The sequence below is a fragment of the Macaca mulatta genome, chromosome 16, assembly GCF_049350105.2.
Source record: "Macaca mulatta isolate MMU2019108-1 chromosome 16, T2T-MMU8v2.0, whole genome shotgun sequence".
Lineage (NCBI taxonomy): Eukaryota > Metazoa > Chordata > Mammalia > Primates > Cercopithecidae > Macaca > Macaca mulatta.
In genome coordinates, this window is record NC_133421.1 from 60,207,988 (window position 1) to 60,221,860 (window position 13,873).

The 13,873-nt window shown below is 44.0% G+C and overlaps 2 protein-coding genes across 11 annotated transcripts in view; one reads left to right on the plus strand and one right to left on the minus strand.

Moving 5' to 3' along the window:
* Positions 1 to 11,222, minus strand: part of KAT7 (lysine acetyltransferase 7) — a 41,874-nt gene extending 30,652 nt beyond the window's left edge. For 2 of the 8 annotated variants that reach the window (XM_015119330.3, XM_015119329.3), the window contains exons 1-4: positions 11,051 to 11,222; positions 7,528 to 7,675; positions 2,312 to 2,488; positions 660 to 899 (exon numbers count right to left, since the gene is read on the minus strand). In XM_015119330.3, coding sequence (XP_014974816.1) covers positions 660 to 899; positions 2,312 to 2,488; positions 7,528 to 7,675; positions 11,051 to 11,065 — 580 coding nt within the window. In that variant the 5' untranslated portion in view covers positions 11,066 to 11,222. The remainder of the gene's footprint in view (positions 1 to 659; positions 900 to 2,311; positions 2,489 to 7,527; positions 7,676 to 11,050) is intronic. The other 6 variants (XM_077971231.1, XM_028836383.2, XM_077971232.1 and 3 more) reach the window with 3 other exon arrangements.
* FAM117A (family with sequence similarity 117 member A) overlaps positions 10,735 to 13,873 on the plus strand; it is an 81,937-nt gene continuing 78,798 nt past the window's right edge. The window contains exon 1 of one of the 3 annotated variants that reach the window (XM_077971239.1): positions 10,735 to 10,837. The gene's annotated coding sequence lies outside the window, so the exon portion shown is untranslated. The remainder of the gene's footprint in view (positions 10,838 to 13,873) is intronic. The other 2 variants (XM_077971241.1, XM_077971236.1) reach the window with 2 other exon arrangements.

Consider the following 13,873-nt stretch of genomic DNA (forward strand, 5'->3'; position numbering starts at 1 on the left):
GACAAAAGCTTAAGCCCAATATACGCACCTCAGCTCACTGAAAGTGCACAAATAAGGTTCAAACCACTCCAAGAATCTCTAAAGTAATTCACTAAGGGGTAAAACTCATAAGAAAATAAGATATTTATCACAGAAGAAATATTTTATCTTCTTTATACTTACTAAGCACACAAAGCACAAGACCTAAAGCTACTAAAGTTACAGAAGGCTAGGGTCTCATGTGTACTCTTAATTTCACAGCCTCCTGACAGGAAATGTTTTCCTCATTTCCTTAACAGCTATGGCTGCGCAACCACTATTCTGTACTAGCTTACCCTTAACTAGTCCTCACTGAGTATGAGCTATGTGCCATGCAATAAGATATTTGAAGATAGTCTTTTTTGTTTTTGCTGGGTAAAGGAGTGAATTTTTCACTGGGAAAAGCTCTTGATAAACTAAATTGTTCATCATAGTTAATTTCCTTACAACCAGGTCTATTATTATGGACCATCAGTCAAGAAGAGAAAGGCTTTTATTCAAGTGAGCAACTCATTATCACTCAGCACATGACCACGAAGAGCCTAAGAAGCTAAACCCCAACAGAACACAAAACATTTCTGGATGATCCTGGGAGAGAGAACCACAGAACAAAGGATGTCATGAAGCTGGGGCACACTGACCTAGAGAGTTACAGCCTGGTGTAGGACACTTCATATTGAAGTTGTAGCTTTCATGGAAGCGACGGCGCTTGGGGCGATGAGAGAGATCACTGCCTGAGTCCTTCAGGGACATGTCCTTGGCAATGCTCTCATCGTGAGACACATTGGGGCTGGAGATGTCTATGTCTGACTCAGAAGAAGGTGCGTTTCCAGTTGGAGTTCGAGGTGGTGACTCATCATGATCAGCTGCATTTTTAGTTTCTAAAGCAAAAACAATTGGTAGAAGTCATGAGTGAGGTTCATTTATTTAGAGGTTTACTATTCAGATGAGTTTATAGGCTTCCCAGATTCTTTTTCTATGATTTAACCAGTAACTTTCAGCTACCTGTCTGCTAGACAGCTAAGTGGAAAATGAAGAGGCACTTCTACAACATTCCTTTTGTGCAACTTTAAATTCTAATTAAAATTAAATTTGTACTTTACCTATTACACCTATCTGTATTTCTCCTGAGTTGCTAATCATGGATAATCAAAACTGGATGGAAATAAATTTTTAAAATATTACAGCCAGGCGCAGTGGTTCACGTCTGTAATCCTAGCACTATGGGACACCGAGGTGGGCGGATCACAAGGTCAGGAGATCGAGACCATCCTGGCTAACACGGTGAAACCCCATCTCTACTAAAAATACAGAAAAAAAAATTAGCCAGGCATGGCGGCGGGCACCGGTAGTGCCAGCTAATTGGGAGGCTGAGGCAGGAGGAAGGCGTGAACCCAGGAGGCAGAGCTTGCAGTGAGCCAAGATCGCGCCACTGCACTCCAGCCTAGGCGACAGAGCGAGACTCCGTCCCCGCCCCCCCCCCCCAAAAAAACACACACAAAAACAATTACTATCCCATTTCCCTTCCAGGAGAGACACAGGACAGAAGATAAGTGACAGTGATTGTCTTTCTTGATGACACTGGACAGGCTTGGTGTAAGATGTGAATGGACTTAGACTCTTGAGTAAGCCTGTTGGTAGTCTAACAATTCAATCTTGAAATTCCAGACTGTAAATCAGGAATTGCAAACCAAATGGCTACAGGGGCTCAGCAAGGCCAAACAGACAGCTCATTGTCCATCCAAAGGGGACAGCTACTATTCAACTCCAGCCAATTATTACTATGGGTGATTGGCCACCTAGTGTTCCCAGATCTTTTCATTGTTTAAAATAAATGATTAATCCAGGTTTTTATATGAAATCACTGTGTTTTCAAATACTAGAAACAAATTTTAAAAATTTTAAACACTGTGCAAGCAAACCAACCAACCATGCGGACAGACTAGAAGTAGTTCACCAGTCGGTAACCTCTGCATGAAGAAATTTGGAGATAAATGGGCTCAGAAGTATGGCTATAAGAAAAGTCTGCTTCAAGCCCTTTTCATCTGTGGTTAAGAAGGCCCCAGTCTCTTTTTCCTATTACAGGTCCATTTTAATATACTCCAGTTACTCTGGACCTTGAGAATATTCTGATATCAAACTGTCCTCAGCAAGATATAAGAAAGGAAACAAGCAAACAGCATTCATCTAGCTGAAGTATTAGGCATCTACCTGCAGTGGCCCCAAGCCCTCCTTAAAAAGAAATTCACCCAGATGCTCTGTGATAGGTCTAAGTCATACCATACCCACTCACCTCTATCTGAAAAATCAACCACTTGCTCAGTTTCTGAGCCAGATGAACGAGTCTGCCGAAGGGGGTATTTTTTCGGTGTCACTGGGGTAGGCTGCTGCTGACTACGGGTCACTCTTCTGGTAGAGTAAGCAGGCTCCTCAGTGCCAAAAGACTGCAAATTTCGAACAGGACTGGAATCTGATCCCGATTTTAAAAGAAAATAAAGAAAAAAGATGGAAATCTGTTTTACTTCCTATCCATATAATTTATTAGAATGTAGCTCCTCCTCCTCCTCTTCATGTTTCAAAAAATCCAACAAATCCTTAAAATGTCTATTTAATTAAATAAAATATAAGCAAAAAGGCCTAGCTCAGGTATAGAGATGTAATGTAGTACAGCATTAATAGTTTAGGTTCTGGAATTATAACTGAATGTGATTCATACCAACTAGCTATGGCATCTTGGGCAAGTTATTTTCTCCAAGCCTGTTTCCTGACCTATTAAAGAGGAAAATACTAGTAGCACATTCCTCATAACATTGTAGTGAGGAATAGCTGAGATAATGCACGTGAAGCACTTAACATCATCCGTGGTACACAGTGCTTTGTAAATATTAGCTGCATCCTCTCATTCTTCCCTTTTTCTAACCCACCATAGAACAGATATTCTATTAACAAAGATATAACAACAAACAAAATGATTTCCTTTCTTTTTTTTGTTTTTTTTTTTTTTGAGACCAAGTCTGGCTCTGTGGCCCAGGCTGGAGTGCAGTGGCGCGATCTCAGCTCACTGCAAGCTCCAGCTCCCAGGTTCACGCCATTCTCCTGCCTCAGCCTCCCGAGTAGCTGGGACTACAGGCGCCTGCCACCACGCCCGGCTAATTTTTTGTATTTTTAGTAGAGATGGGGTTTCACCTTGTTAGCCAGGATGGTCTCGATCTCCTGACCTCATGATCCACCCGTCTCAGCCTCCCAAAGTGCTGGGATTACAGGCTTGAGCCACCGCGCCCGGCCTTGATTTCCTTTCTTAAGGGGCCAATTTTTTTCTTTCTTATTACTCTCTCTAGCACAATCATAATAGATTCATAAAGGTAAAATAGGAATGCAGCATTTTAAGTTTTTTGGATGGAAAAACCTATTCTGAGGCACTCAGCGCCCCCCTTTTATATCTCCAACCTGATGACAAAGGAAATGAAAGAAATTCAAAGCTAAAAGTAAAGCATTTTTTAAAATATATATAGATATGTTTTAGTTTTTTTTTTTTTTTTTTTAATAAACAGACATGCTTAATGATAGCTTACGCTCTACAGAGATGACTACAGAGACTTTTAATCTATAATCTGGGAGTATATAACCATGCAGTACAGACCAATTAGCCAAATGTAAAATAAACTAGATTCTTACCACAACTACCCTATAAACACAGCAGCTATTCTTTGCAAAAGGATCCTACATCTTATGTGAAAACACCTAGTGTGGGGGAACCAGAAACCTAGCTATGTGGCCAAAAGTAAAACCCAAAGGAAAAAATAGCAATTCAGTGGTTAATTGGTGAAAACAGGAAATTTGTGCCCTTTACTGTGCTACTGCTTTTGTCTTCTTACTTTTGTTCTTTTTGTCCCTTCAGCCCATCCATGTTAGCACTCAGTAGGTCTGAATAAGCCATCTGAAACTTATTCACTTGCTTGGAGCTCACCACAGTGCTGACCTTCTTTTTCCCATAGATAGCTCTTAGCAGACACTTGTCTGAGGGCTCAAAGCCCTCCACAGAACCTTTCTTTGGAACAGGTTTGGTTCGACCACTCTACTTCTTCAAGGTGATACAGATGCTGCCCAACCTCCAGCACTTCTGGAAGAGTCTGGTCAGCTCCATCAGGAACTGCTCGCTCTCCAACATCATCGTGGTGATGCTGGCTCAACTCCCTCCGCGTAAGCCCCTAGCAGTCTTAGCTTTGTTTTAATCGACGCATAAGTGTACATATTTATGGAGTATACTGTGATGTTCTGATAGATGTATACATTGTGTAATGATGAAATCAAAATAATTAGCATATCCATATCTCAAACACTTGTCATTTCTTTGTGGTGAGAACATTCAAAATCCTCTCTAAAGTATATTTTATTTTAATTAATTAATTTTTTTTTTTGGAGGGCAGGATGCACAGGCCAGGTGTCAGCCTCACTCTCTCGCAGCTGCACCCCCCAACGGATATTTTAACAACAAAAAATCTGAAGAAATCTTATAGACTCTCCAAAGAAGAAAACTGAAAATTTCCAAACTTTCGGGTGAGAAAAGTTAGCACACAGCAAGGTTATCAACTTGTACATCTCCAGGGGCCTCCTTTCACAATATGATCTACATTTTGCTCTAGGGAGGAACACCTTACATTGATGACATTGTAAATGGTACCCCAGAGTTGTGCAACTCTGTGGTCATGAGGTCAAGACCCAGGGCTTACGCATTTCCTAGCTGTTTTGAATATTTAGTTTTCAGGTGTCTAGGGCATGGTCAATTATACTTTCTACGAACATTATGTCTTTTCCTTAGCATATGCTGTTCCATCTGCCGAGAATAACATATTCCCATCTTTCAACTTGTAAATTCCTATCAGAGCCTTTAAGACGTCAGTGTGCAGCCAGGCACGGCAGCTCACGCCTGTAATCCCAGCACTCTGGGAGGCCGAGGTGGGCAGATCACTTGAGATCAGGAGTTCAAGACGAGCCTGGACAACATGGCGAACCCCGTCTCTACTAAAAATACAAAATATAGCCAGGTATGGTGACGCTCACCTGTAATCCCAGCTACATGGGAGGTTGGTGCAGGAGAATTACTTGAACCCAAGAGGCGGAAGCTGCAGTGAGCCAAGATCATGCCACTGCACTCCAGCCTGGGCAACACAGCGAGACTCTGTCTCGACAACAACAAAAAAGACTTCATCGTTGTGGGAGTGCTGCCCTAAGTTGGCTATCCCACCTCTGGGCTTCTGTAGTACTCTATGCAAACCCCTCTCACAGCCCTTGCCATAATATATTCCCATGACCAATTTTCATATCTATATCTTGCACTGAACTGTAAGATCCTTGAGGACAGGAACTATGATTTTTCTATCATGGTTCCTAGGACATAACATAGTGCTTGAGTTATAGTAGCTATTTATCCATAGTCTCATTGTGGTAAAAATTTAAAGCTTAAGAAATCAAGAGACAATAGCAATACTTTAGCTGAAATCCTAAATTCAAAAATAAAGTTAATGGCGTAAACCTGGGAGGCAGAGCTTGCAGTGAGCTGAGATCCGGCCACTGCACTCCAGCCCGGGCGACAGAGCAAGACTTCGTCTCAAAAAAAAAAAAAAAAAAAAAGTTAAGAACAGTTGTTAAAGAGGATATTCCCACTTTCTTGCTTGAAAAACTGATGGTTTTTCTCTCGTTGTGCAACATACTGATATAAAAGTGACCAAAGTGGCAGGGCACGGTGGCTCACGCCTATAATCCTAGCACTTTGGGAGGCCGAGGCAGGCAAACCACGAGGTCAAGAGATTGAGACTATCCTGGCCAACATGGTGAAACCCCACCTCTACTAAAAATACAAAAATTAGCTGGGCATGGTGGCACATGCCTATAGTCCCAGCTACTTGCAGGTTGAGGCAGGAGAATTGCTTGAACCCAGGAGGCAGAAGTTGCAGTGAGCCAAGATCACGTTACTGCACTCTGCCTGGCGACAGAGCGAGACTCCATCTCAGGGAAAAAAAAAGTAACCAAAGCAACACTGTTGAAGTGCTCAAAACATGTTAAAGCTTTTTTCCCCTAATCTATTACCACCTATTGATCATCAGCTCTCTATATTAGCTACAACCTTCTTTCCTCCTCAGGGAATACCAGAGAAGAGCCAGGAGGGGTCAAGGGTACCCTCCAAATTTAACCCCAGATGCCTAAATGCACTAGAGATACTTCAAACTACCTTCCAACCCCAAGATTCTCAATTCTTTATTACCAAAGCAAAATTCTATATTTCCACACTGATATTTTGGTACAATTATTAATATTTATCAAGTGTGTATTGGATTACATTCCAGAATTAAACATGGTTTTAGAAGTACTGGGCCTCTGCCAATAACAAGTCCAAGAGACTACAGATGCTCCTTGACTTATAATGGGGTTAAGTCCCAATAAAACCATCATAAGTTGAAAGTATTAACAGGCTGAACATGATGGCTCACATCTATAACCCCAGTACTTTGGGAGGCCAAGGTGGAAGGACTGCTTGAGTCCAGGAGTTTGAGACCAGCCTGGACAACATAATAAGATCTCCCAAGTAGTCCCAGCTACTCAGGAGGCTGAGGTGGGGGGATCACTTGGGCCAAGGAGGTCAAGGTTGCAGTGAGCCAAGATCACACCACTGCACTCCAACCTGTGCAACAGAGCACAAGACCCTGTCTCCAGAAAATAAAAGCACTATACACCTAACCTACCGAGCATCATAGCTTAGCCTAGCCTACTTTAAATAGGCTCAAATCACTTACATTAGCCTACAATTGTGCACAATCATCTAACACAAAGCCTATTTTTAATAAAGTGTTGAATATTGCATGTAATTTATTGAAGACAGTACACTGAAGAGTACTGGTTTACCCTCATGATCAAATGGCTAACTGGGAGTTACGGCTCGCTGACTGGGAGTTATAGCTCATTGCCACTATTCAGCATCACAAGAAAATATTTCAGCCACATATCACTAGCCCAAGAAAGGACTGAAATTCAAAATTCGAAAAGTTTCTACTGAATGCATATTGCTTTAGCACCACAGTAAAGTTAAAAAAATAATAATAATTAAATCAAACCACCATAAGTCAGATACCATCTGGACTTCAAGTCCCTAAGCCTAAACCATTCAAACAGAAAGTGAAGGGATAACATTTTCATTTTACTGATGGAGACACGGCGATGTAAAAAAACAAACAAACAAACAAACAAAAAAACACAAATGACTCAAGACATACATGTGTCTCTATCCATTATACCATCCACAGTTCCTTTGGGTCTACAAACTGGATAGCAGCCCCCAACAGAAGCATTGTTAAAGACCTGACAACTCTGCATTCACTCCACATTTTACCAATCATCTGGTGCACCGTCATCTACACCAAGCCAAGGGACCAGTTTCCACATTAACTAGGAAAATAATGTGATGGGCCAGTCAGCCAGATGTGAGGAGTGGTAAGGAAAAATGAAGATTTTTACCTTGAGAACTCTGGCTTAGCCTGGCTGAGGAGCGGGTGACTCGAGCAGATCGTCGGGATGTGCCATCACTTTCTGAACTATCTGTGTGCTCGAGATCTGTAGAAAAATCGGAATCTTCGGTTCCATCTGAACTACTGCCTGCATTCCTCTGTAATACCATAGATCCAGATATTAGCACAGAAGCATTTGGTCTGAGGGTTTGCATTAACATTGAAAATAAAACAAGCTGTGACACCGAAAACACCAAGTTCAAACCTAAGAAAGGATTCCACAAGCATTTCCCATCCTCCCACCCACCCAGGCAACTTCACTTTATTTAGAACACTTAAATGGAACAATGTACAAATAAGGGACTTTTGTTAAATAAATGAAGAGCTTCCATTTCATTGGCTCCCGTTGCCCAGGCTGGAGGGCAAGGGCACAATCTCAGCTCACAGTAACTTCCACCTCCTGGGTTCAAGCGATTCTCCTGCCTTGGCCTCCCAAGTAGCAGGGACTACAGGCACCCACCACCACGCCCAGCTAACTTCTATATTTTTAGTAGAGATGGGGTTTCACTATGTTGGCCAGGCTGGTCTTGAACATCTGACCTCAGGTGATCCACCCGCCTTGGCCTCCCAAAGTGCTGGGATTACAGACGTGAGACACATGAAGATAATTAATTCTTACTGTATTAGCACTAAGTATGAACCAAGATCATTCGGAGATCAGTATCACAAAAAAAGGTCCACTGTAGTGAAAAAATCGTTGGTGCTAGACCTCATTTAACTTTAGAGTAGCTTTTGTTAAATGTCTCCATGAAAAGCTATCATATTTTTTTAAAACCATATACCATCTCAAAATATCATGGACCACAACTCTGATCCCAAAAGAATTTAAGCAGAAAAAGACGAAAATTGTTACTGCGTATGCCATCTATCCTTGAAGTTTCTCCACATGAAAGCCATCTATCTTTCAAAAAGGCAGCTTGCACATGAAGACTCATGGGTATTCAAAAACAGTTGTTTTCAAAACCATCTTTTCAATGAACAATTATTTGTCAATTATTAACCTCCTCAGGAGTTCTTTCTTAGCCATAAAGATAACTTTTATCAATTGAGCACTAACACTATACCCTTTACAAAACCAGAAAGGAAAAAATATTTGCTAAAAATACAAAGATTCACGCTGTAAGTCCCAATTCTTTATTCAAAACCCTGAGGGCCAGTTGTGTTTAGAATTCGTATTTTTTTTTTATTTTTAGAAGGGGAGTACTTTGCATGTATCCTGCAAATATTGGGTGCAATAACAAAACATAATACTTCTGCAGCAAAAGATATAAACAGTCACACTAAATGAGACACACAAAAACCGTAAGTAGCCTCAGGACAGATTAAGACAGGTTTGCCGCCAAACAGGTTACTAAAAAAAATGTACATTTTCAAGAAACTCCTGGTATTCAGGAAATTAAGAAAGAAGACAGGCCGGGCGCGGTGGCTCAAGCCTGTAATCCCAGCACTTTGGGAGGCCGAGATGGGCGGATCACGAGGTCAGGAGATCGAGACCATCCTGGCTAACACGGTGAAACCCCGTCTCTACTAAGAAATACAAAAAATAGCCGGGCGAGGTGGCAGCGCCTGTAGTCCCAGCTACTCGGGAGGCTGAGGCCGGAGAATGGCGTGAACCCGGGAGGCGGAGCTTGCAGTGAGCTGAGATCCTGCCACTGCACTCCAGCCTGGGCTACAGAGCGAGACTCTGTCTCAAAAAAAAAAAAAAAGAAAAAAAAGAAAGAAGACTGGGGCCCTATTTCAAGGCACCAATATTATTCCTGCATTTAGTGAGCCTTAACACACATACCACCGGCTGGGCGCGGTGGCTCATGCCTTCAATCCCAGTACTTTGGGAGGCCGAGGCGGGTGGATCACCTGAGGTCAGGAGTTCAAAACCAGCCTGACCAACATGGTGAAATCCTGTCTCTACTAAACACACAAAAATTAGCTGGGCGTCATGGAATCCGCCTGTAATCCCAGCTACTAGGGAGACTGAGGCAGGAGAATCGCTTGAAGCCGGGAGACAGAGGTTGCAGTGAGCCGAGATCATGCCATTGCACTCCGACCTGGGCAACAAGAGCAAAACTCCATCTTAAAAAAAAAAAAAAAAAAAAAAAAAACCATACATACCACCCACCAGCTGAGATCATTTTAGGAGACATTAAAAAGCATACATTTTCAGCCTGAAAAACCTCTGTGAAGAGAAAGATTTCTACTGAAATGAGCAAGAATACCACCCAGTTTTCCAAATATCTCAAGGGTAACCTGCCAGGAAATGAGCAAGAATCACAGAAAATGTCTAAAATAAGCAAGAATCACAGAAAACAGCTAAAATGAAGGGGGAATCTTAAAAGTCACCATTATAGTCTAATTATCTAGATATTTAAAGCGTTGATGTGAGACTTGTTCCTTCCTGGCTTGATCCTGGAACTCAGCTCTTCCCTGTGGCTTTTACCAGTATACCTCCCATTGTACTCCAGAGCAGACCAACTGCTCCTTCACTTCCTTCCTGTAACACTTTGTATACACCTCCAAGCAGAGAACTTACTAGATCGTCCTAAGGTTATTCATGTCTGTTTTCTCCTATCGGGCTGTGATACCCTTAAGCCAGGGATCACGTCTAATAAATTTCTGAATCGTCAGCAACCACCGCGCAGAAAGTAATCAATAGACATTTGTTCAATTGAGTTAGATTTGTTCTATATTCTGGACCTGCCACTGCCTGAGTGGCTTGCGGCACTCCATGGACCTCCGTTAGTTCAACTGTAAGAAGTAGGGGGCCATTCCTGGGTGACCTCCTAAGTCCCTTCTAATTCTAGAAGTTTTCGGTTTTTGCCAACTGCATTTTCTAGGAGCTGTCGAACTAGCAAGTAAAGATTACCGCTTGGAGGCAACTGGCCTGAGTGGGATCCCCTGGGAGTGGGCGCCGGCTTCCCACCACCCAGTCTTCTGCTTTGTTGTGCCCCTCACCTGGAAAGTAACGAGGCCTCCAAAACCCCGCCTCTGCACCTATCAGCGTCCCCGCTCGGAAAGGCGGGGATTCGGGCCACCCAATCGAGGTCCGCCTAAGCCGCGCCCCCACAGGACAGACTGCCAACCCCGACCAATCAGGAGAGGAGGGATCGTTCTCTCCAGCCAGTGGGAGAGCGCTAGGGCCGGGGCCAGACACCGCCCCCGCACGCGGGGAGGTGACCGTTGAGCCCAAACAGGCGGCGTCACCAGCCAATCAATATGCTTCCTGACGTTTCAGCGACCAATTAATAAGAACGCCTCCGATCCAGGCAAGCAGAGGGCGGGAATAGTTGCAAGCATAGGCCGAGGCCAGGGTCGGGCCCACATTTTTCTGTTGGATATGGACAGAAGAGAGGGTGGCTGAGCAAGGTTCGGGGGAGCGGGAAGTTGGGACCCAAGCACTGTGAGGCGTGGCCAACTGCGTCACGGTGCTCAATCGACTGTCCTTAGAAACCCGCCATCCCTCCTCTCCCGTTTCTCACCTTCCTTCGCGGCATTGCCGGCGGCTGCGGCCCGACGGTTCCGATTCGGGCAGCGGCGGCAGCAGCAGCAGGAACGGTGGCTCCGGCGGGCTCCGTGGCGGCCTCTGTAGCAGTCCCAATCCTGCGGACGATCCCTAGTGCCTCCTGCCTCTCAGCGTCTGGAGCGTTCTGCGCAGGCGCCGCGGGCTGAAGCGCTTTTTCCTTCACTTCCGGCTGGGTCTCGCGTCCCCTGACGTTACGGGCCAAAGAGGGTGCTGGGAGATTAGATCCTTTTGGTGAAGCTAGTGGGCGCCATTTTGAAGTTGGGCAGAAAGTGACTCCAGTGGTGGAATCCGGGGCCAGCCATTTTTAGTTAACGCGAGTGGCGCTGTTTGTGGGCGTGGGTAGCCATTCTTGTTTGGGGCAGAAGCCTGACAGTTGATGTAAACGGTTCTCATCTTTACCTAGGGCAAAATTTCCCTTCCCGGTCGTTTTAATTTCCAGAGTCGAGGAAGGAAACCCCCCGGAATCCATCAGGTTGCTGAGATTAGATTTAACCCCTTCGTTGCCTGATTGTTTAAAGGACGTTTCCGTTTATTACATAAACTCAAAAGTTGCAGAGGGATGTTTTGTGAAAGAAACTTTGTATTTTAAGAACCATCCTGGTGCCGAAGGGGTGGGAATGGGGAATTGAAAAAGGAACTAAAGGCTAGCGTCCGCCATCAGGAAGTTTCCTGTCTGGTAGAGGAGACATTGTCCTTGCTCTTAGCTAACAGCAAGTAAGTTAGTTGATGTCGCGGGGAGGAGGCAAAACCATTCTCCAGAAGCTGCAGCTCAAAGAATTCCCAATTTAGCTCTGTGGCGAGCGCCCACTTCCTTCCCGCACTGTGTTTGGGTTTGAGACCACTGGGGGCCCTGGGGTGAAAAATGTGATTTGAAAGTGTCCCGGGAATGCAGTACCAGAGTCAGAAAAGCATTGAACCGCATTTAGCTCAAATGACCTCTGGAATCCAGATGCTTGAGGCGGAGGAAGAAGAGGGAATGTTTTTACTGAAGCTGAAGCCCCCAAAAGAATGGAAATTTGAATAATAATGAGAGGGCCTAGGAAGGAGAGGTTGGTCACTGATACTAGGCTGAAAGAAGAGCCTTAAGAAAAGGCTGGAAAGTGGAGAGCAGGCGTTGAAGATTTAACCTCTCTGGAGGAAAAGCCTTGAGAGGACCAAGTCTTGCCCAATTGCGGCTGGGTGGAACCCAGGCACGCTCAGTCATTAAGTTAGGATCCCTAACCCCAATTTCAATCTGAGGCCCCTTTAGATGGAGATTTCCCCCCGTTAAGATGGAGATTTTCCCCAGGGGCTAAAGAACAAAGTAGCAGAAGGTAAACATCTGATTGATGTGCTAAGTAAAGAACTCAAAAGAGTTAAAGTTCCAGACCCTTAGCCAGCACTCTCCTTGGGGATGTCCTGGGCCAGTGTTGACACAGGCAGCTTTTAGTATTTAATACTTAGCTTTTAGTGCTTAGTATAAATACCTTTGATAACCTACTTAGGTTGAACTGCACGTAAGAACTTACTTGAAAATGGCTCACATTACTTCTTCCTTTGTAGCCCCTCACCACTTAAGCATTTAATTTCATACCATTACTCTGTTATTTTGCACTTACTGATATGTTCCTGAGGTTACATTTGAATGTTCTGGCTCCCCAACTGGTGGTAAGAATCTCTTATATTAAGAGCATATCTCAATTATTTCATACCATCCTTCTTTTTTTTCTCTCTCTCTTCTTCTTCTTTTTTTTTTTTCTTCCTAGATAGAGTCTTGCTGTGTAGCCCAGGCTGGAGTGCAATGGTTGAATGTCAGCTCACTGCAAGCTCCGCCTCCTGGGCTCAAGGGATTCTCTTGCCTCAGCCTCCCAAGTAGCTGGGACTACAGGCGTGTGCCATCACACTCGGCTTATTTTTTGTAGAGACAGAGTTTCACCATGTTGCCCAGGCTGGTCTTGAACTACTAAGCTCAGGTGATCCGCCTGTCTCGGCCTTCCAGAGTGCTGGGGTTATAGGTGTGAGCCACCACTCCCAGCCATACCAGCCTTTCTTTTTTTTTTTTTTTTTTTGAGACAGAGTTTTGCTCTTGTTGCCAGGCTGGAGTGCAATGGCACAATCTTGGCTCACAGCAACCTCCGCCGCCCGGGTTCAGGCGATTCTCCTGCCTCAGCTTCCCGAGTAGCTGAGATTACAGGCGCCCACCACCACGCCTGGCGAATTTTTGTATTTTCAGTAGAGACAGTGTTTCTCTATGTTGGTCAGGTTGATCTTGAACTCCCAACTTCAGGTGATCCACCTGCCTCAGCCTCCCACAGTGCTGGGATTACAGGCATGAGCCACCCTGCCCGCCCCTTACCATCCTTTCTAGTGGTGCTCAAACCTTGTTCTTCCCACAGTAAATTCTTGCTGCTCAGTAAGAATATCATTACTGTTTTACAGTCCCTGAATGTATAGCACTCAGAGATGGTGAAGTTACCCTCCCTGGAAATTAGTGTTTTAGAATAAGATCTTATCCTGACTCGCATCCATCACACAAATACCAGCATTACAGGAGTTAGTCGTTAGTTAATTTCTTACACTAGATTCCCTAAGACTGCAGCTGATGCTAAAGAGTTTACAGTTTCATTTAGATATGATTCTTGTCCTTGGAAAATGTACACTCTGGCAGAAAGATGAAAAAACTAACACCAGTAGGATAGAAACATGATCATAAGGAAAAAAATGTGTATAGTACTTGAAAGTAGACCAGCTAGGTATATTTAGAATGGGGAAGGGGAGGATGTTAAAAGCTTATTCCTTC